The 21,709-nt window shown below is 32.8% G+C and overlaps 1 protein-coding gene across 3 annotated transcripts in view; it reads right to left on the bottom strand.

Moving 5' to 3' along the window:
* The window catches only part of LOC111049936 (G-protein-signaling modulator 2), a 28,686-nt gene extending 7,630 nt beyond the window's left edge, over positions 1–21,056 (bottom strand). The window contains exons 1-11 of one of the 3 annotated variants that reach the window (XM_039430439.1): positions 20,880–21,056; positions 17,762–17,869; positions 16,676–16,926; positions 15,836–15,971; positions 15,170–15,312; positions 13,873–14,112; positions 10,056–10,222; positions 9,484–9,581; positions 7,262–7,456; positions 3,456–3,524; positions 719–875 (exon numbers count right to left, since the gene is read on the bottom strand). In XM_039430439.1, the coding sequence (XP_039286373.1) occupies positions 719–875; positions 3,456–3,524; positions 7,262–7,456; positions 9,484–9,581; positions 10,056–10,222; positions 13,873–14,112; positions 15,170–15,312; positions 15,836–15,971; positions 16,676–16,926; positions 17,762–17,869; positions 20,880–20,885 (1,570 nt within the window). In that variant the 5' untranslated portion in view covers positions 20,886–21,056. The remainder of the gene's footprint in view (positions 1–718; positions 876–3,455; positions 3,525–7,261; positions 7,457–9,483; positions 9,582–10,055; positions 10,223–13,872; positions 14,113–15,169; positions 15,313–15,835; positions 15,972–16,675; positions 16,927–17,761; positions 17,870–20,879) is intronic. The other 2 variants (XM_039430440.1, XM_039430441.1) reach the window with 2 other exon arrangements.
* Positions 21,057–21,709: the final 653 nt, after the last annotated feature.

The raw sequence follows: 21,709 nt of genomic DNA, 5'->3' as shown, positions 1-21,709 counted from the left end.
AATTTTAAGTAGAAATATTACAAAAACATATTTAACTGGAGTAAAAGTTTGACAGAAGGGAATATATAAAACATTGAAAGTGAAGAATTTATAAAATAGAAAAATGATACAAATATAAATTTCTATTAATTTCAATACTGTATTGTACTCTTAATCGAGAAAATTTTATTGTCTGATTGAGCAACCAAGTTGATAGTAGTTGAGGAAATAATACATTCTACGTCAATGATCTGAAATAGTCGTATTAGAGTATAGAGTTATAGGTTATAGAGGGTATTATAGAGTATAGGAGTATTAGAGTATAATAGAGTTATAGAGATGTACCCTAATAAGATTTATAACGATTAAAAGTTAATTGTAAAATACAGTTTTTAAGTGGAATATTAGTAAAGGAGGGTACTCAATACAGAATACTCCCACACTATAGTATACTCTGTAAGTAAACCCGAAAGTTGTCTTTACTGGTTGGTGTCTCATGTAAGAATCCATATTATTTCTCAACTGCAATGAGTATTGGTGCAATGATCATCGACTTGGTGCAGTTTTAGTTGCCTGTGATATACATTGTGATTCATTTCCATACGAAATGAGAATTTAAAATAAGGGAGATCCCAAGTTTCATCCTAAACCTGGAGAACATTCAAAAGAATGACATTGCTAAAATGTATAAAATCTATTGACAATTAAAAAATTCAAAATTATCAATACATGTTTTTACCGTTGTTTACGTGAACGGATGGTGGCAGAACTGGATTTGCATTTTGCTTGTTATCACTGGGAAGAGCCAGAGAACAACGCTGGTCATCCATTCGCTCCGACTGGAACCTCGACAACACATCGAAAAATGTATCTTCATCGTCGCCGCAATGATCGATCTGAAATGCAAATTTCATAAATGAATCATATTTTGCTACTATAAAAAGAAACATCGACCTAGTTAGTCACTAACGTAATTTGAAATATTATCTAACTGTTTTCAATATTCAAGATATTATTTCAAGAAATTAAATGTATATGCTTCAATGTATGTTTGATTAAATAGCAAAGGGTTAGAAAGCTAGCCACTCATCACGGTTGGATCAGTAATCAACTCAAGCTCAAGACTCATTGAAATTTTATTTCACAATAAAAGTCTTATTATAAGTTATACAGTGCAATTTTAAAATTAAAATAAGGGTCGTAATTGTATCTTTTCTTTTTGCAATAGTGATTCTTTGTTTATTTGCCAATAAAGATTTTAATAAGAAATTAATTTTAATTGAAGCAGAAGAGAGAATGAGGAATATGGAATTTATTGATATAAGAATGGATTCCATAAATTTATACAAAGTCATAAAAAATGATTTTAACAAGAATGACAGGCATTTTCATTTAATTGACGTATTATTATTTTTACAAGAATATACATATTTTAATGTAGGCCTGATTTTTAGACAAAAGGCTACAAAGATTTTTAGACAAAGGCCGGGACACATAACCGCACCGAGCCCGCGCCGTGGTACGGCCGAGCTAAGCCCGCGACACGGTGATGGTGGTAGGAGAACACACATATCCGTGCGACATCCGAGCGTCAGCAGTGTCTCAGTTCTGTAGTGCACTGTGGTCTGATTTCTAAATGTGTTAAACTATTTTTAATAGCATAACACTATTAAAACTTGTTACATCCGATTTAAATTCATATTTTTCAATTTTAAACTAATTACATGTAGACACAGAAGATGAGAATCATAGTGCTGGTATAATATTTCGGTGCATAACAATACCACAATCGGTCATGTATCGTAAATAGTGCTGGTATACAAAAATGTATCACGTCAGGAGTGCCTCAAGGTTCTATCTTGGGACCTCTCCTTCTCATTCTGTATATAAATGATATTTCCTTAGCAGTTCCACAAAATAAACTCACATTATACGCAGATGACACCTCCTTAATTTTTTCCGATTTTAGTTTAGAGGAACTCGAGAAAAAATATAATCTATTATCCAACAGTTTAGTTCAATATTTCAATTCACTTTCCCTCTCAGTAAACTCGAGAAAAAGTCGACTAATAAATTTCAGCCTTAGACATAGCCATATAGAGCCCAAGCTATACATCGGCTGTGATCCTGTTGAAAATACAGATTCTGTTAATCTACTCGGTCTAGAGATAGATTCAAAACTTGCATGGGATTCGCACGTCGAAAAATTACTAAATAGATTAAGCAAAGGCTTATTTGTATTAAGAAATATGGTGAAATTAGTACCTTTATCCATTTCAAGAATGGTTTATTTTGCCTTATTTGTTTCCCATGCAGCATATGGTATTGAATTGTGGGGTGGGTGTCCAAATATTCACTTCCAAAGGTTGCTATATTCAAGCTTCAAAAAAGAGCAATCCGCTACCTGGCTGGTCTTGGGTTTAATGATTCGTGTAGGGAGGCTTTTGTGGACTTGAATATACTTACGCTACCATCAATTTATATCTTCAAACTGTTAATTTTTACTCATAAGCATTTATCTGATCTGAATACAATTGCTGATATCCACACTTATAACACCTGAGGGAGGAATAAACTGTCTTTGAGACAACACCGACTGCAGCTGTACGAGAAAATGCCCTCTTATATTGGAGCTAAGTTGTTTAACGACTTACCTACCGAGCTGCAGTCCTTGTCTGATATAAAAATTTTCAAGAGTAAAGTGTATAAATTCCTGGTTTCACAAGCCTACTACAGTGTGAAGGATTTTAGTGATAGAAGGTAGCATAGTTTGTAGGTAGGCCTACTCTAGTCTTCCATGTGTGCTTTTTATTGTGTACTTATTATTTTTACTTATTAAGACCTGACGTTATTCATCTGTATATTATAAAGTGTACTGTGTTGAATAAAAATATTATCTTATCTTAATATATATCAGCAATAAAATTGTTATCTTCTGCCTTATGTATCTAAACGTAATTAGTTTAAAATTTAAGACACAGTCAGGGTTCCTTCTTTTATACTTTTGGTTGTTTATTTTATTATTCATTATATTATGTCTATTATACCTTTGGCTTAACTCATTTGGTTCTACTTTTACTTTTGGTTTAACTCAATTTTCCGTTCAACCATATTCCTCATCACTTTGATCGTACAAAACTGGGAAATTCCGTACCTCTTCTATAAGTTTTTCACTGTCGATGTAAAACGAGCACGCACCGTCACCGTCAAAAAGTAGACTGAACTAGTCGGTGACGGCGCGGTAGTATGTGTCCCTATACGTTAGAAAGCATTTGTTTTCTCACTCGCCGTAGTACGTCCGACACTCGGCCGTACCACGGCGCGGGCTCGGTGCGGTTATCTGTTTACCGGCCATAACAATGTTTGACCTGGCTGGCTGTAAATTTGATAAATTGTATTTGTTTCAATTATATATTTATAATGAAACATAGTTTATTTGAAATGAAATATTAATATGAAAACATTTATAGTGTTACCTTTGGTTTTTCTGGGGATGGAGCGGGTTCATTGGCAACACCATTCCTTGCCTTTCCATCAGGAGTCAACTGAAAAATTGTCAATTAGAAAAATCAATAAAAGTAACATTCAACGCGATATGAAATGAGAAATGATATGTTTTGCTTGTAAAAATATACAATCTCATTGGGACAGTCATAATTACAGGCTCATCACGTACAATTTTCCTTTTTTAATCTTAAAAATAAATAACAACAAGAAGCCAACTTCAAACGTAGTATTTTTTTACTGGATAATATAGTATAACTGGATGAAAACCCTCAATACTGGCTTCAAATTTTATTTAGAGTTTCACATCAATTGTACGGTATTATTGTTTCATTTATTAATTTAAGGAAATTTCAAGGATGATAAAGTTTTGAAAAACAAATATTGCAATGCCAAGAGACTAATGTTTATGATACAGTACCGATTAGGATTCTCGAATAGGCAACAACAATTGATGTATAAATTGAATGATTTTCTAAAAAGTTGAAAACATTAATTGAATGAATATTAATTATTGGTCATTGGATCAGATACCGTACAATAAATAAAAAAATAACAAGTAGGCAAACAGCATGCAAAGAAGCAAAAACCTTGCATTAAAAAACAGCATAATAATACCACAATAGATATTATCAATTTCTTGGAAAGGCTACAAGCTATAATGATAACGTTAATCTACAATATTAAAGAAAGGATGCTACTTGGCCTATCCCGAGAATTGACCCTAGAATCAATCACTAACATTGAAATACCCTTCGTTTGTAATTCGAACTCCAAACTTCATATAATCGCTTCATTCAAGATATTATTATTATTTTTTATTTATCTTTTTTTGTAGCAATATAATGGATGATTTTGTGTGGTGAATAATCTTGAAACATGTTGTGAATAAAAGTTTAAAAAAAGGTACTTAGATTTTTAATTTTCCGATAAATAATAGTAGCCTTCACCACTAATGTATGATGTATTGTTGTGGCAACTGTAGCGATTTGTTTTTCAATGAATATATGAGCAATTTATATCTACATTTTACAAATAAGATTCAACTTCAAAATATTGTGTTATATTGCATTTTACAATAAAGGACACAAGCTGGAACTATAAGGAGCATGCATAACAAACATTAGAATAAAATATTTATGATTTAAAATTTATGAAGTGTAAAACCTGAAACACAACACTGATAAACTGCAGAGCACATAAAGCAACACACAGAAAAAGCGAAAAATTCCACCGTTAAAGGTTATGGCCAGACAGGCAGTAATCTGTCGCAGATTGTTCAAGTAAAATGTAGCGCAAAATGAGCTAAATGAAATATAATGACAGTTGTTCAGATGCATTTTGGCAGCATTTTTCTCCTGCTAACTTTTACTGCCGATAAGTGACCGTACACGCTGCATAGTGTAGCGGAAGTCAGAATTTGTGACAACTGCTGTTGCATTTGCTGCTGAATTGACGCGACAGTTTGCTACCCGACAGGCTCTAACCTTACAGATATAATTATAAAATCAACATTATTTATTTACATCATCGAGTTGGTCGAAACAAAAACATTAGTACATCACAGAAATCCAGCCAAATTAAAGCATTAGCACACTCAACACAAAAGCAGAGCACAACAATGAACAAATTCAAAACGTTCACCTTAACAACAGAAGGTATTTAGGGTTTGGAAACTGGATTGAAAATCTGTACATTCTACTTATTCCAGACCATCTCAAAGGATAATCCCTACAGTATATTATGTGAGGTTTTACAATAAATGCCTGGATAGAATTTGTGGATTATTTTGTTAGATTGAAAGTTGAATATTATTGGGTTATCATAAGGAAAGCACATCGAGATACCTAAACAATCTACACACCTTGTAGAATAAAATCCAAACAGTAAGCTAGCTTTCCAGTGAATAGATAGGAGTCAGACATTTAGTCGTTGGGAAGTCAGACCATAAGGGGGCTATTGGATAGGGGTTACTGGGCTACCTTAATAAGATAGAGCAGTTTCATGCTTCGCATTCTCTTTTACTGTATTTCTATAAATTTATTTCAGAAATAAAATCAACATGAAGCAGTATGAAAACAATATACGAGGTTTCACAGGGTAAATACATGGATGGACAAGCTTCGTCTATGAAATCATTGTTGGGGTTGTTGTGCCTTATAATTTGTTCTTTGTATTCTCTACTTATTTTCGAATCTTGTTGGTTGAGTGGAAGAGGGTGCTCTTATTGCCTTAACTTCGCCCACATCACTTTTATTATTGTAAAGTGTAAACAAAAGGGCATTTATCTATGTATCCTAGTATATTAAGCGAGCAATTTCTGTATATATCTGGTTATTTTTATATCTGGTTATTTATGTTTTACGGATCTCGAAAACGGCTCTAACGATTTTCACGAAATTTGGAACATAGTAGGATTATGATATAAAGACTCGATTGCACTAGGTCTCATTCTTTGGAAAACTCGCTGAACGACATTAAAAGGATAATTCATCCTTGGAAAACACATGATAATTTCGTAGTCTCTCGATAACAGAAGATGCGTGTGCCTGTGTAATCGGAGGGAGACAGAATTATTTCCAGCTGTGTAATCATAATCAATCAGCGAGAAATTTTATCTAGATAGATAATTTAATCGATTTGATCAACATAATCTGATTTGTTGACATGACATGACAATCCTCCTAAACTAGATAGAGTATAACATAATTGTCAAAGTTGATCATTATTTGACAATTTCAAGTGATTAGTGAGTGTTATTTTGTTATTTAATTTGGTTTGTATATAATCTAAATTATATTTTTTTGTTTTCAAATGTTTGAACAGAAAATTGAACCTGAATTCAAGTGTGTGGAACATAACCTACTTTCTGGACTATTTATAGTGTATAAATCAAAATTCGGGAAAGAAACAGTTTTGGGCTGTGCTGTTAGTACTTCCCCAATCATTTTAAAGAATTGTGTTTGGTTTATCAAAAGACAATAAATAAATAACGATCGAAGCTCGGTGCCCCGATATTCTATATTATTTTAGCTCATTAACACAGCTTGAAGCAGATTTCAAACAGAACATAGAACAAGCGAGGTTCCAAAGAGTAATGTTCAACACTTCCACGAGATTCCAAGGGGAAAGGGTTTCTAGATGAATATTTTGTTGGGTTGTGAGATAAGAATAGGTTGTTAACAGGATAGGTCACTGAGCTGCAGGTGGAATTATGTATAAATTCTAGTCTGTTTCAGCTTAAAGCTTCTGATGAAACAGAATCTTCGAATCAGAAAATACATGGAGGTATTAAAGTAGTAAGATGCGAGTTTGAATTCGAGTGGATGATTTGTTTGAAATAAGTAGTTAATGTTTTTAAAATAAGTAGTTGAGTTTAAAATACGTAGTTGAATAAGCGTGTTTGAAAATAAATACAAGATTGGTAAGAGAGTATCATGCCGCAGCCACATGTTGGCCCAATGAAGGCCAATGTGGACCAGCGCCAGTGTGTTGGGTGGTTCGCCAACGCTGGAATTTCAATTAAAATTACCTTTCAATACCCAACCTTTACCAGGCTTCGCCAGCTTACTGGGCCTCCATGTGGACTATACATTGGAGTAGTAGGATGAGAATGCTATTCGTTGTTAAGAGGAGAGGGCACTAAACTAGCTTGACAATCAACACAGCTTGAAGCAGGATATTCAAAATGATCCAAGTAAATACCTGATTGTAGAATGATATGTTGTAGTTAGTGAATAATTAAGTCGGGTAAGGAGTGGCTAGGGCACTAGACTACCTTAATGAGGTCGAGCTGTTCCATGCTTTGCCTTCTCACCCGGTATCGACGCAGGGTGGGCGCGGGGGAGGGGTGGCAGAAGGAGGCCATCAGCTGTTGGCTGTCGGGTGACAGCTGGTCGCCAGGCATGCCCAGTGCTTTGCGCAGGTCGGACACGTTCATCTGCGCCGTCGCTTGACCCATCGGGTCGCCTAGCTGCAACATTCAGTCACTAACGTTACGTTTCACCTCAATGACAGTATTTTCTACCAGTTGTCCTGCAAGAGCGCATAAAGTGCTACACACTAATCTATGCTATTTATTAGTATAATATTATAGAAGATGGAATTGGTTTATACCTGTACGGGATACGAAATACACGATTGACGCACCATCACTTATGAACTAATTCATTTGGCATTTTCCTTAAAGATTTCTAATTTACAGAGGAGGGTTATAGGCCTATTTTCATTTTTTTAACCAATTAATTATAATTTCAATAATTAAAACTAATTTATTTAGTTTGTGAAACGTAAGATGAAAGCCCAATCAAATGATTTTCTATTATAAATTATTACAGAAGTTGTTAATACTTTTAATATCAGCATGGAACTATAACTAAATTCAATCTATTTGTGCTTTTAACTGACACTTGCGGGCGGAGCACGGGTAACACTTGCTCGTTATAGATAATTTCAGTATCAAAACATAATACTGGCAATTTCAATGAACTTGACTAGAAATCAATAGTGAAAACTTCAAGAAGAACATGTACCTTTTAGTTCTCCTCAACCAATCACAAATTGTTGAACTGAATCTATCTTTAGCTCACATCACTAATACTTGGTTAAGAAAAATAAATCCAATACAACAATTGATGAAGTACTATTTAAAAAGAAAAGATAATGACAATGTAAATTGTAAGTAAACGTAAGAAAGTTAACAGAATGGCCTTACCTCTTTGGAGATTTCTAAATGTTTCATGGCAAAGTATAACGCCTTTTCATGATTTCCCATCGCAGAGTGGGCGTTTCCTAAGCTCCAGCATGCTCTTCCTACAAGAAAAATACAAAAATCTCTACTTTATAGACATAATTACGGCGACACTCAACCACTGATATCAGGAGATGAGAGATACAACTAATATTTTTTCTCTATGGTAATAGGTATGCTACAGTATTAGATCATGACTTGAGTTGAGTAAGGCTAGTTCCACACACATTTGGTTCGGTTCGTTTTCGGCAAATTCCGATAAGTGTGAAACGGTGATTCGGTTTCAATTCCGCAACGAATATAAACCGCATAGAACCGAACGTCCACTTGACAATAATAAATTCCATCAGGCTTAAAATCGTTGCTAACGAGTATCCAGGTAATAAATCCAACTATTTTACAAATTGATTTTTGATTGGTAATAGTGAAATGTATTATAGAAATAGTCATAAATTAATCAATACTTTATCAAAATCATGCTTAGTTGATAATGTAAATATTTACAAAGTAATTAATTGACTTTTTATGAACATTGTCAACTTACCTTCACCGACTCTATCCAATAGTTGCTGTGCTATTATCATATGCCTCAAGTGGTACTCAATAGCTATCGGATAATCCCTCAATAACGTGTACGTGTTACCAAGACTATAGCAGGCTTGTGCTTCAACGGCACGGTCTCCCAGCTCTTGAGCAAGAGTTAGCGTTCACATACAACAGAAACAGTAAGGGACCCAGAATTGAGCCTTGAGGTACTCCAGCCTGGACCTCCAGTTTTTGAGATTTAATTTTACTATTTCATTCCATCCACCTTGGTAAGCTCAACACACTGGTTTCTACCTATGAGATATGATTCAAACCATTTTAGTTCTATACCATTCACACCTACAGTTTTTAGTATTTCCAATAATATTCTATGGTTCACACAATCAAAAGCTTTGGATAAATCAAGAAATATTGCGGCTGCCTTCTCACCTGAATCTATTATATCTATTAGTCTTTCAACAAGGGATACTATTGCAGTCTTAGTAGATTTGCCTTTCTGGAACCCATGCTGTTCATCACATATGAAATTAATTTCTTCCAGGTGCATCAATAGTCTATTTAAAACTACTCTTTCAAAAATTTTACTTATTACATTTAGAATACTAATGGGTCTATAATTTTCAACTCTTTCAGAATCAGACTCTTTCAGATAATGACAATGTAAATTGTAAGTAAACGTAAGAAAGTTAACAGAATGGCCTTACCTCTTTGGAGATTTCTAAATGTTTCATGGCAAAGTATAACGCCTTTTCATGATTTCCCATCGCAGAGTGGGCGTTTCCTAAGCTCCAGCATGCTCTTCCTACAAGAAAAATACAAAAATCTCTAATTTATAGACATAATTACGGCGACACTCAACCACTGAGATCAGGAGATGAGAAATACAACTAATATTTTTTCTCTATGGTAATAGGTATGCTACAGTATTAGATCATGACTTGAGTTGAGTAAGGCTAGTTCCACACACATTCGGTTCGGTTCGTTTTCGGCAAATTCCGATAAGTGTGAAACGGTGATTCGGTTTCAATTCCGCACCGAATATAAAACGCATAGAACCGAACGTCCACTTGACAATAATAAATTCCATCAGGCTTAAAATCGTTGCTAACGAGTATCCAGGTAATAAATCCAACTATTTTACAAATTGATTTTTGATTGGTAATAGTGAAATGTATTATAGAAATAGTCATAAATTAATCAATACTTTATCAAAGCTTAGTTGATAATGTAAATTACAAAGTAATTAATTGACTTTTTATGAACATTGTCAACTTACCTTCACCGACTCTATCCAATAGTTGCTGTGCTATTATCATATGCCTCAAGTGGTACTCAATAGCTATCGGATAATCCCTCAATAACGTGTACGTGTTACCAAGACTATAGCAGGCTTGTGCTTCAACGGCACGGTCTCCCAGCTCTTGAGCAAGAGTTAGCGTTCTCCTAAAAAAGAAAATAATAATTAATTTAGTGAAAGCTTATTTTATTAAGATTGCAATTGTATATTTCTCCATTTTTCCTTACATTATAAATAAAATATAAAAAAATGACTAATCAAGAAATAATCATTATACAGGGTGATTCATAATTATGGTAGAATAATTTAATACGTGATAGTAGAGGTAAAAATAAGAAAAAAAGTTCTTATAAACATATATCCATAAACGCTTGCTTCATTAGCGAGCTATACAGGGTGAAAGATTTCGCCCGGAATTCAGTTCCTCTGGTGAAATACACCGATGCTGAATTGTTTGGGGACTAGTTTTTGAAAAACTTATGCTGGATTCATATGGAAAAATATCTGAAAAACTGAATAAAACTAGTCTGGAAGCTGTAGTGTGAGTAGTTTTTGAGAAAAAAGTTGAAATATGCAAAAAAAATCAAGTAGAAAAACACAGACTTCTACGTTTGATGCCCAATAACTTTCTTTAATGACCAGTAAACAAATAATTTTTCGCAATAAAAATTGTAGAGAATTTAATTCTGAAAAAAATGATGTAAGCTGTGTAAACTAAATTTGAATAAAAGTTGGATAAAATGTATTCTTATGTAGTACATTACACCACAAAAATTTGCTGTTTTATGAGGAGAGAACTAATAACTCATAAGTTGTAGCTGATTGCAAATAAAATATTCGGTTTTTTATGAAAAGTTTTTTTATATGAAAGTAGCATATCTAAATGACATTAAACTTATACCAAAAGACTAGTAGTAGATGATCTCCTATGATTCCTGCCCAAATGTTTACTGAAAACTGATGTTGTGGAAGATTGGGATTGATGGCATGAGGATTCTCAGCTGCCCAAATATGTTAGTTGTGGACGTTAACGATAGCTGTTCTTGTAAAGTGTGCCTCGTCGGTAAATAAAACGGTTGTTAAAAAGTTTGGGTAAACAAGTTTTACTAAAAACCATCGGCAAATACCAGCACGGGGAATACAGTCTTGTGGCAATAGAGTATGAACTTTCTGGAGGTGGTATGGATGTAATTGTTGCTCTTTTAGTATTCGAATAATAGATTGATTGACATTAAACTGCACTCTCTCGTGTTCTTCTCGGGATGTTCATAAATTTCATTAAGAACTTGTTCTTCTAACTCAACAGTCTTAGTAGATCGGGGTCTGCCTGCATAAATGTGCTCTTTGGATATCAAAGAATCTGTCTCAGACAGACGTTGATGAATAGTGGCAAAAAACCTTGAACTTGGACATACTCGGTTAGGAAAGTTCTCTTGATACAAACGTCTTGCTTCAGTACTATTACAGTAGTGTCCCATAGTCCCATTCCATACATTAAATGCATGTCAGCTAATTCGGAGTATGAATAATGTCTAAAATTACCTGCCATTTTTTAAAAAGTTAACACTTAACACAAAAGCAAAGTGAAATGGTTACAAATAACTGGTTAATAGATTAAACAAAAAACACAGCGCGGCTACAGCAGGCCTAACTTACAGTTTGTTTTTTTGTTCAACAGTGAGCTAAAATATTTCTGAAAATAATTTTCAGCTGATAATTTCTTTCAAATATTTTTTTATTTAAAACAAAATAAATCAGCTGTTCTTAAAATCAATGTTCTATTTGCAATCAGCTACAACCTATGAGTTATTAGTTCTCTCCTCATAAAACAGCAAATTTTGTGGTTTAATGTACTACATAAGAATACATTTTATCCAACTTTTATTTAAATTTAGTTTACACAGCTTACATAATTTTTTTCAGAATCAAATTCTCTACAATTTTTATTGCAAAAAATTATTTGTTTACTGGTCATTTAAGAAAGTTATTGGGCATCAAACGTAGAAGTCTGTGTTTTTCTACTTAGATTTTTTGCATATTTCAACTTTTTTCTCAAAAACTACTCACACTACAGATTCCAGACTAGTTTTATTCAGTTTTTCAGATATTTTTCCATATTAATCCAGCATAAGTGTTTTAAAAACTAGTCCCCAAACAATTTAGCATTGGTGTATTTCACCAGAAGAACTGAATTCCGGGCGAAATCTTTCACCCTGTATAGCTCGCTAACAAAGCGTTTATGAATATATAATCATAATATTTATGTCAAATGAGCATTCAATTTCTGTCATAAGCTTCAAATTCAAATTCTTTATTAGCAATTTCATATTCTTACATAACATTTACAGTATGTAGAGAATTTCTGCTATGTCAATATACAAATTAGAATCAATATAACCAATTACAGTCAATGAATGAATTAATCACAAATAAAAGTAAAAATTCTAGAACTAAAACTAAAAACTCACACTGGAGGCCTTGAATAAGTTAATTATCAACAACTTAGGTAGGGCTACTTGTTGAATCCAACTAACATTGAATTAACTACCTTGTATTAATGGTTGGATCTCAGGAAGAGAATCTGTCAATAGTCATCCAGAAACTCTCGGACTGAATAAAATGCTTCATGTGTCAAATAGGTCAAAACTTTTCCCTGAATTCAGTTTCTCTGGTGAAATACACCGATGCTGAATTGTTTGGGGACTAGTTTTTGAAAAACTTATGCTGGATTCATATGGAAAAATATCTGAAAAACTGAATAAAACTAGTCTGGAAGCTGTAGTGTGAGTAGTTTTTGAGAAAAAAGTTGAAATATGCAAAAAAATCAAGTAGAAAAACACAGACTTCTACGTTTGATGCCCAATAACTTTCTTTAATGACCAGTAAACAAATAATTTTTCGCAATAAAAATTGTAGAGAATTTAATTCTGAAAAAAATGATGTAAGCTGTGTAAACTAAATTTGAATAAAAGTTGGATAAAATGTATTCTTATGTAGTACATTACACCACAAAAATTTGCTGTTTTATGAGGAGAGAACTAATAACTCATAAGTTGTTTCATAAACCTGAAAGCTTTGAAACCTTTAAAAGGTGTTTGAAGCTTTTGAAAGGTGTTATTTTTATTTTCGTAGTAGCTATAATCATAAGGGAAATATAGCATAAGAATGTATATCTCATGGTATAGGGCTTATGTTTCATATTTCACTGTTACGCCAAGCCGATTATAATCGATTACTACTGTGTTGACCTGGTGAGAGTCAAGATTGAGTTTGAGTTTGGGTGAGTGTATGAGGGACTAAAAGCGTCACATTGTTATACGAAAAAGCTACATGGACTATGGGCTTGGCATAACATTGAAATTTGGAACATTAAGTGCCCTATACTATGAGACATCTTCTTATTCTATCTTTTCTCTATGCTATAATACTGCAAATTATAACGTCAAACGATTTTTCTTTTTTGAGAAGAGAAGAACTTTGAAGAATATCCATTCAAGAAATTCGAATTCGTTTCATATAAAAGATAAAGATGAAATAAAATAGCTCGCAGCTCACTTGAACAAGGATTTACTACGAAATAAAGGTCTAACGATTATCAAAGATCGTAAAATGTCTTATGTAAGGTAATCCTGAAGCCCAGGAGATCAAATTTATCAAGAATTACAAGAAGTGAAGTTTCACTGTGTAACATCCAATGTAAGGATTGAATTTATATTATAGTACACACCAATTCAACATTACTTTTGAAATACGATGGAGAAACTTGAAGAAATAAATGATGGAAATATCCGCTTACTTGTAATGTTCAGCTGCAGTTTCAAATTCGCCGAGGAATATGTGTGAGTTGCCTAGATTACTATTGGCACGTCGTTCAGCTGCCTTGTCTCCGAACTCCCTGGCGATTTTGAGCCTCTCCTGGTGATAATGTATGGCCTGTTGGAAGTTGCCGAGAAGATAGTACGTGTTGCCCAAGTTGCCACAAGCGCGACCCTGAGCTGCCGTATCGTTCAACTCGCGCATTAGCTGCAGATTCTCTCTAACAAAAACAACAAACAATAAATATTTAGTATCAATAAATACAGTACATTATAAATTGCCACTATTGAACGAACATTATCAGTTGATTAATAAAAAAAGAATTGTGAGAGTCAATCAGTGTTATCAAACATTCTAAAGATTTCCACAACTATGAATATTGACAACATAATTATTAGCTAACGATATTAACTAAGTCAGTCAGTCAATTTACGATAATTTATTGTTACTTTGTCAATATTTACAGTTACGGAAGTATTCGAATGCGAGAGATAACTAAAGAAACTTTAGTTATTCAAAAGTGTTACAATTAATTACGTAATAACGAAAGATTAATAAAAATGTTGAGGAATCCTAGAATTGGATAGCCTATTCAAATTAACTCTAAAGTGCAACTTCAGCACCTAAAAACAACAATAATAATAATTATTATTATTAAAATTATTAAATTAATTAATAATAATTATTATTGAATTGTATGCATATTTCAACTGAATGTATTTAAAACCGTCAGACAAATTAAAATGCTTATCATAAGATAAAATGATTAAATGATAATACCGTGGTAATACTGTAAGTCACAAAAAATAGAACTGGAACGCACAGAAAAAATAAACAAGATAATTTTTCTGAAACTGTTAATTCAAAAACAAAAACTTGGACTCGGTTTTACAAACATTTTATGAAATTTATGCGTAAATAAGTGCTGATTAAAGACATCATCCGCTTCTCTTATCTGCTCTAGTGGCGTTTAACCATCATTTAAAAATACAATAAACCAACCGTTCAAATTTTATAGACTTTTGTGCAACTGGGAGTTGGCGTAGTAGAAATTATCGAAAGCAGCCAACTTTTCTGATCGTATATGTCCCTTCCTGAGAATGAATAAATAAACTTTCAAATTTGCTGATTAGATGTAGAACGGGGAAAAACTGCAAGATTAATACTTATTACACTGCAGGAAAAAACTTGAGTAAATATAGTTTTACTACGTGATTTACAAAGCAAGAGATAAATTAAATAAACAATCGTAAACAGTGATGAGTTTCGTTACATACTCGTAGTATTTGACAGCTTGTTGTAAACAGGCGCGGACGTCTTCTGGAAATTCGCCAGGGTCTTGCTGGCCCACTCGGCCGATGTGCTTTCCTTTGGCGTGGTAAACATTTCCAAGATTATACAAAGCTCTGCCTTCACTCAGCTGTAACAAATAACAATATTCACTGATCGATTTCAACTTGAAGTTTTGGAAAAACAGTTTAGAATTGGAACATAATGGATTTCATGTGCACTCAAGTAATGAACACATAAATGTCTGAAAATGAATGTGAATAGAAGAAATCAATACAGAATATAGATATCGCTCAAATACAAACAAAACATACTGATAAAAATGGTTTTATAAACAATTTTTAAAATAATGTTTAAGCTTTGAAACTTGAATTGTTGGAACATATTTACCAATAGTTCTTGTTAATTTGGTTAGTATTCAACCGGTTCTTATAGGATTGTTTCAAATGATCTAAAGCTAAACTTGAGACGATATTTGTTCAAAAGTATTTGAGGAAAAATTGATTTGAAATGAATGGTAAGCTGTTGTCAAAAATGTTGAAATACATATGCCTCGAAAAACGTTATTTTTCCTTATCAGAAGAAAAACTCATAGTATAGGATTTATTCTTTGAATAAGATGAACTTTAAAATACATCAAAACATGTTCTCACCTTGTCATTCAATTCTCGCGAAATTTCTAGATGCCTTTTACAACAAATCATTGCTTCGTCGAATTTCCCCATCACTTTCAGTGTATTGCCAAGATTTCCACTTGACTTAGCTTCACCTAACTTGTCTCCCATCGTTCTGTAACAATTAATACAATAATTGGATTCAGTTTAGTCACTTTAGCTCTAATTGAAAAAATCTCAAGTTAATAAAAATCTGATTATGATAAATAAATATGAGTGAAATTATTATAAAAAGTTTTAATTGATACAATATTACTAATTGCTCAATAACAATAATCATTACTCCGTCAGGAACCCCCACCAATAAAAAGCCATACGATTATTATTCCTACTCAACAAAAATAGATTGATAATTACAAATTTTTTATTTCTACCAGTAATAATAAAAAAATTATTAAATATGTGAGAATAAAGCCATGAGAATCCATTCAAATCGATTTCGTACTATTGTCCGCGCAAAACTAATTTTTGCGGTACTAGTTTGCAGTACAAGGCTTCATGGGCAATGCTGCAATGCTTAAAGGCTGCTAGGCCTATATCCCAGCAAAACTAATGATTCGAACTTTATTACATAATTTTAGAAATAATATAATTACAACTTTAAATTCAATTTAATTCTTTACCATTACAAGAACAGCCTTTGTAACATACAGATTATGTCATGAAGATTAAAACACTAAAGTTCATACTATTTACATAAACTAATATAGCCTAAATAACGTGTTACACATCACTTTCACGACTATCACTAAAATGTGAAAACTGCATCGCAACTACTGAAGCACTGATAAGCAATGTTTGTTGAATATTGTAACTGACCTGGCGAGCGTCAAGTCGTGTTTGTGATACTGCATGGCCTTGGCGTAGTCGCCTAGGTAGAAGTAGGCATTTCCCAGCTGACTGTAGATGGCGCTGAGTATACGCAGGTCATCTGTCCCCGCCTGTATGGCCGCCTGGAAGAATGCCACGCCTGCGCGGCAGTCTCCCGCCTTGCACAGGCGCTCTCCCTCCAGCGCCAGCTCCAGGCACATGCTGCCGCCTCCGTCACCGCCTCCACTGCCCCCGCAACTCTACACCACAAACATTATATTAGCATTGAAAAGATAGCATAACAAGATATCCCATGGTATAGGGTGTTTGTGTTCCAATTTTCAATGTTAACTCAAGCTGATAGTCCTAGTAGTAATTTTTCGTGTGACACTGGTAATATCTAATACTGTGCCATTCTTACACCCTCACTCGGCCAAGACAGTAATAATGGACAGTAATCAGCTTGAAATTTTATCTTCATTTTGATTGAGCTACTGTAGAATTTATATGATACAATATTAATTTTGTAATCTTGTTTACAACTACAATAAAATTGATGAACATTGCAAATTATTTGACTTTATGCCTGCAAGTAACGATCTCTGAAAAACTAACATTTCAAGATTAGTCAGCACGAATTGATTGAAATGATAACACAATAAAATGCCCTGTTTAACTTGGATCAACTTATTTACACGAAACTAAAGATTCAACCAATTGAAACATCATCAGTTTTCATGCAATTTTTTCAGGGCTACTCAGTTTTTTAATTGAACTAGTAGCCTAATTTGAACATGACCTAATGAGTCGAAACACAAAGTGTTTTTAAAAAGAAAACCAAAGGAAAATACCTTATAAATACTTTTGAAATGTTAAAACTTTAATTTTAAAATACTGCGGATGCAGAAAGTTTCAAATTACATTATGTAATGATAACATGATATCGAATAAATCAATAAACACCGTACACAGAATTGATTGCTTTCATTAAAATAGTGTTATTGCAGATTATTGGTTATTAAATCTCACCCAAGTATTACAATAACACTTAAAAAATACAGTATGAACAGTTAATTGGCCAGAGCAATCCAATACCTGGTTATCAGCGGCTACATTTTCTGCACTAGCACTCAGAGACATCTTGTTAGAAGTGTTATCGGGGATAGGATTCAATGGATCTTCTGCTATATCCACATTTTGTAGCTGGAAAAAATGTATTAGAAAGCGTGAGAGATTATTTGCTACAGATAAGCTTGATGAGTAGTGAAGTTATTAGAAAAATGTGAATCATTTTATTGATGGTTTTTTTAGAAGAGTATACATTGGTTATAAAAGGTGATGGAAATCAATCACAAACATTATTTTTGATTATTGAATGGATATCGTACAATGTAGGCCTATTATACATTTTTATTATACTATTCAGCTACATATCGTAGTAGAAATATTTTCAAAGAGTCTGTGCTTAATCCAAACAACTGATACAATACTGTATATATATAATAATTTATAACTGGTGTAACATTTGAAGTCAGATCAGGTCAAAAAATTGACAGGAATGAGGCATTAATGATAAATTGACTAAAACAATTCGGATGGATATAGAATGCAGGTCGAGTCAATAATCTAAAAATAGAAACACCTGCAACCGCTGATCTATGCAACTGAAGTTGTGACCTGTACTAACTACTCGAAATGTATAAATATTAATTTGCAATTGAGAAAGAATGTTTATTTCAATTGAATTATAGCAAAATTTTTATATTCAATCCATCGACAAATTCGAATAAGGGTATGCTTATTTTATAGATCTTACTTTATGATGGAAAGAATCTACAATGATAATTCCATCTTCTTGCAAATACCAGGACTAAACAGCAATGTATATCTATCTAGTAATTTTAGAGTTAAGGATGTGATACTAATGTGCCAAGTTTATTGCTGTCAAATTGTAATGTACTGGAAAACCTGTACAGTGCAAAAGGTTATTAGTCCAGTCAAGGAAATGTTATAGAGAGAAAAGTTTGTAAGACAAGTTTTTACCCGGCAGTTCTGTTTAGGAGGTAAACATATAATAAGCCCCCACCCCTACCCACCTATGCATAGCTGTACTATGGGGGTGGGGGTGGATCAAATGTACCATATTTTGGTTTCTCGCATACAACTCGAAAACTATGCATTTTACGAACATGACTGTTCTATACAAAATTGAAGCATACATAATTTCCTAATCTCTAACCTTTTTTATACTGTATTATATTCCATAGTTTTCGAGATATCCAATATCGAAGGTGTGACATTGTTGAAAATGTTTGCTATTTCTGCTCTTATGTTATAATACTAAGTATTTGGGAATTATAATTGATGAAAACCTTAATTGGGATGTTCATATTAAATACATATGTAGAAAAATTAGATATTTATCTTTTAAATTTCATCAAGTTAACAGAATTCTTAATAAGAACCACCAGAAAATGATGTATCATGCTCTAGTCAAGTCAATTCTGCAGTATGGCATAGTTGTTTGGGGAGGCTGTTTCAACTGTCATATTGCTGAATTATTTGTAGCACAAAAACTGATAATTAAAACTATATTAAGCAAACCCAGGCTCTATCCAACGGATATGGTTTTTAGTGATTTTGAGGTCATGACTATACGTCAATTATACATAAAAACCGTAATTGAGTACTTAATAAAATATAGATCCGATTTTCCTCTCACAATAAACTCTACTCTTAATTATTATAATCTAAGGGCCACTGCTAACAAATATGTAACCTAGGCTATAACACTAATATTGAATGTATAAGGAGGCAATTAATTTACATTTGTACTAAAATAATAAACCTCATTCCAAATCACTTTCTCATGGACAATAAGATCAGCGGAAAAATGAAACTGGATAAAAAAAAAACTGGACATACAGTAATTTCTTCTACCATTTAGATATATGACTCGGGATTTCTGCTCCAGCATTTTTTTTCATTAGTTTTTCATTTTTCAGTGGACTGGATTACCTTTATTTTGAGTACATATTCCTCTGTTTTCTTCCTTCCCCCCATTTCTCCCTTCCTTTTTTCCTCATTACTTCTCTTCTCTTCTTTGCCTGCCTATTACATGGGAAACCATAGTTGGCTAGGTATCTTCCTCTCTTTTTTTTTCTTCTCTTCTCCAACACACCCAAACACTAAGCTCATGGTTTTTTATATTTGTAAAATTTTATTTGTTTCGTAAATCTTTGTAATATTGTTTTGTGTGTTTTTAATAAATAAATATAAATAACTTTTTAAAAATCTATGGTAAAAAATTCATATAATATTGTTTTATGTTAATGCGTTCAACCCACGAAAATATGATATCTTCTTGGTGGTATAAATGATGAATTTAAGAATATATTTTCTATTAAAAACAGTATGGCTACTATGTTCGGTGGTAGCGCTGCTTTTATGTCAGCATTCACAAAAACAACAAATTTTTGCTGCTGGACATTTAACTGTAAATAATTAAAGAAAAAAATTAAATACTTAGGCCTATAACTTGATAAACATATATAGGCCTAGATGGAGTTTAATGATAGTAAAAAGGGAACATGATGATTAATATTTTATTTCAATTGAGTGTGGTTTATTGTGTAGCTACTCAACTTGAAAAGAACAAGTTAGGCTATGAAATAAAGAAAAATTCATACCGGTACTTAACAGGCTAGTTTAAATAATACAGTAATAACAATTAAACTGTACAGTAATAACAATGAATTGAACAAATGAGTGTTTCTTGAGAGGATACCTCAGTAGACAGAAACCTGCGTTGTGTAATTTCAATTAAAATAGTATTATTTATTTTTAAAAAATTATCAAATGTGAAAAATTATTCAAAAGACGCATTTAAGTTACTCCTGCACATAAATAATACTAGTTGATTCTCTTCAACTGTCAACATTTGTTAAATGGAAAGCATAATAAAGAACTGTAAATAAAAGAGGATCGATGATTACAAACTACAAATCTCTGACAGTGAAAAGATAAAAGAAAATAATTAAAATTCAATTAAGGACTGGTCAACACAGAAATAGATAGGCGGTTGACATTGGTGAAACAAAATTCGATATTGTACAAAACAAAACAAAAATTGGATGTTTATCCTAGAACTCCAAGACGTTAACCAAGAACCAATATTCAAAAACGTAAAATATGCATAGAACTTAGTACTTACAGTCATAATACTGGATTAGGAAATCGATGACAAAATTGGAAGTTCACATCACAAATGCTAAATTTAATTATCAAATTGGTAAAATAATTTATTTTTTCTTGATAAAATCTAGAAATAAACAGTAAAGACCCAACCCACCAAAACACCCAAGATCATAGAAGAAGATGCCCAGAAGTACCAACACCACAATCATATCAATAATTTAGACTGAAACTAATTTAACGAATATTATTAGTGGCTTGGTTGGCCAACATGTATGGCTCATTCAAACAGTGAACTCTATACTAACTGGAACGGGCTGTACAATGCTAGGCTACATCCAAAAGTGTGTAAGGCGGAGTGAGTGAGACAGGACTACCGTGTGGGATTCCCTTCTCTCTCGTACTCATACATTTAAGCGGGTTGTTGCAGCTCTTGAGTACGATTTTTCATTTTTAAAGTTGAAAAACGGATTTGAATGAGTATTAAGGCTATCAGTATTAGATCACAACCTTTTCTCTTAAATATTGTGATGTATTTGTCATAAAATGCGTAGAATTGAATAAAAATACGACCGAGAAATGGTGATGTATTGTGTTGCATTAGGATACAAGAATGGGCATGTTGAAGGAAATGAAATACCATTTCACATGAAAGTCAAACATTTTTAGTCTATTAATTAATTTAAAGAAACATTTTTGTTTTACATTAATTTTCAATACTTTTTTCTATATTGATCAGTTTATTTGACCAAAAATAAAACAACAAATTTGGTTATATTCCTAGTATACGGTGATAGTTTCTATGCTCATTGAAAATTTAGGCCTACTTTATAGCATCTAAAATGAAGA

Source organism: Nilaparvata lugens, chromosome 6 (genome assembly GCF_014356525.2).
Source record: "Nilaparvata lugens isolate BPH chromosome 6, ASM1435652v1, whole genome shotgun sequence".
Taxonomy (NCBI): domain Eukaryota; kingdom Metazoa; phylum Arthropoda; class Insecta; order Hemiptera; family Delphacidae; genus Nilaparvata; species Nilaparvata lugens.
This window is presented reverse-complemented; position numbering and strand designations above follow the sequence as displayed.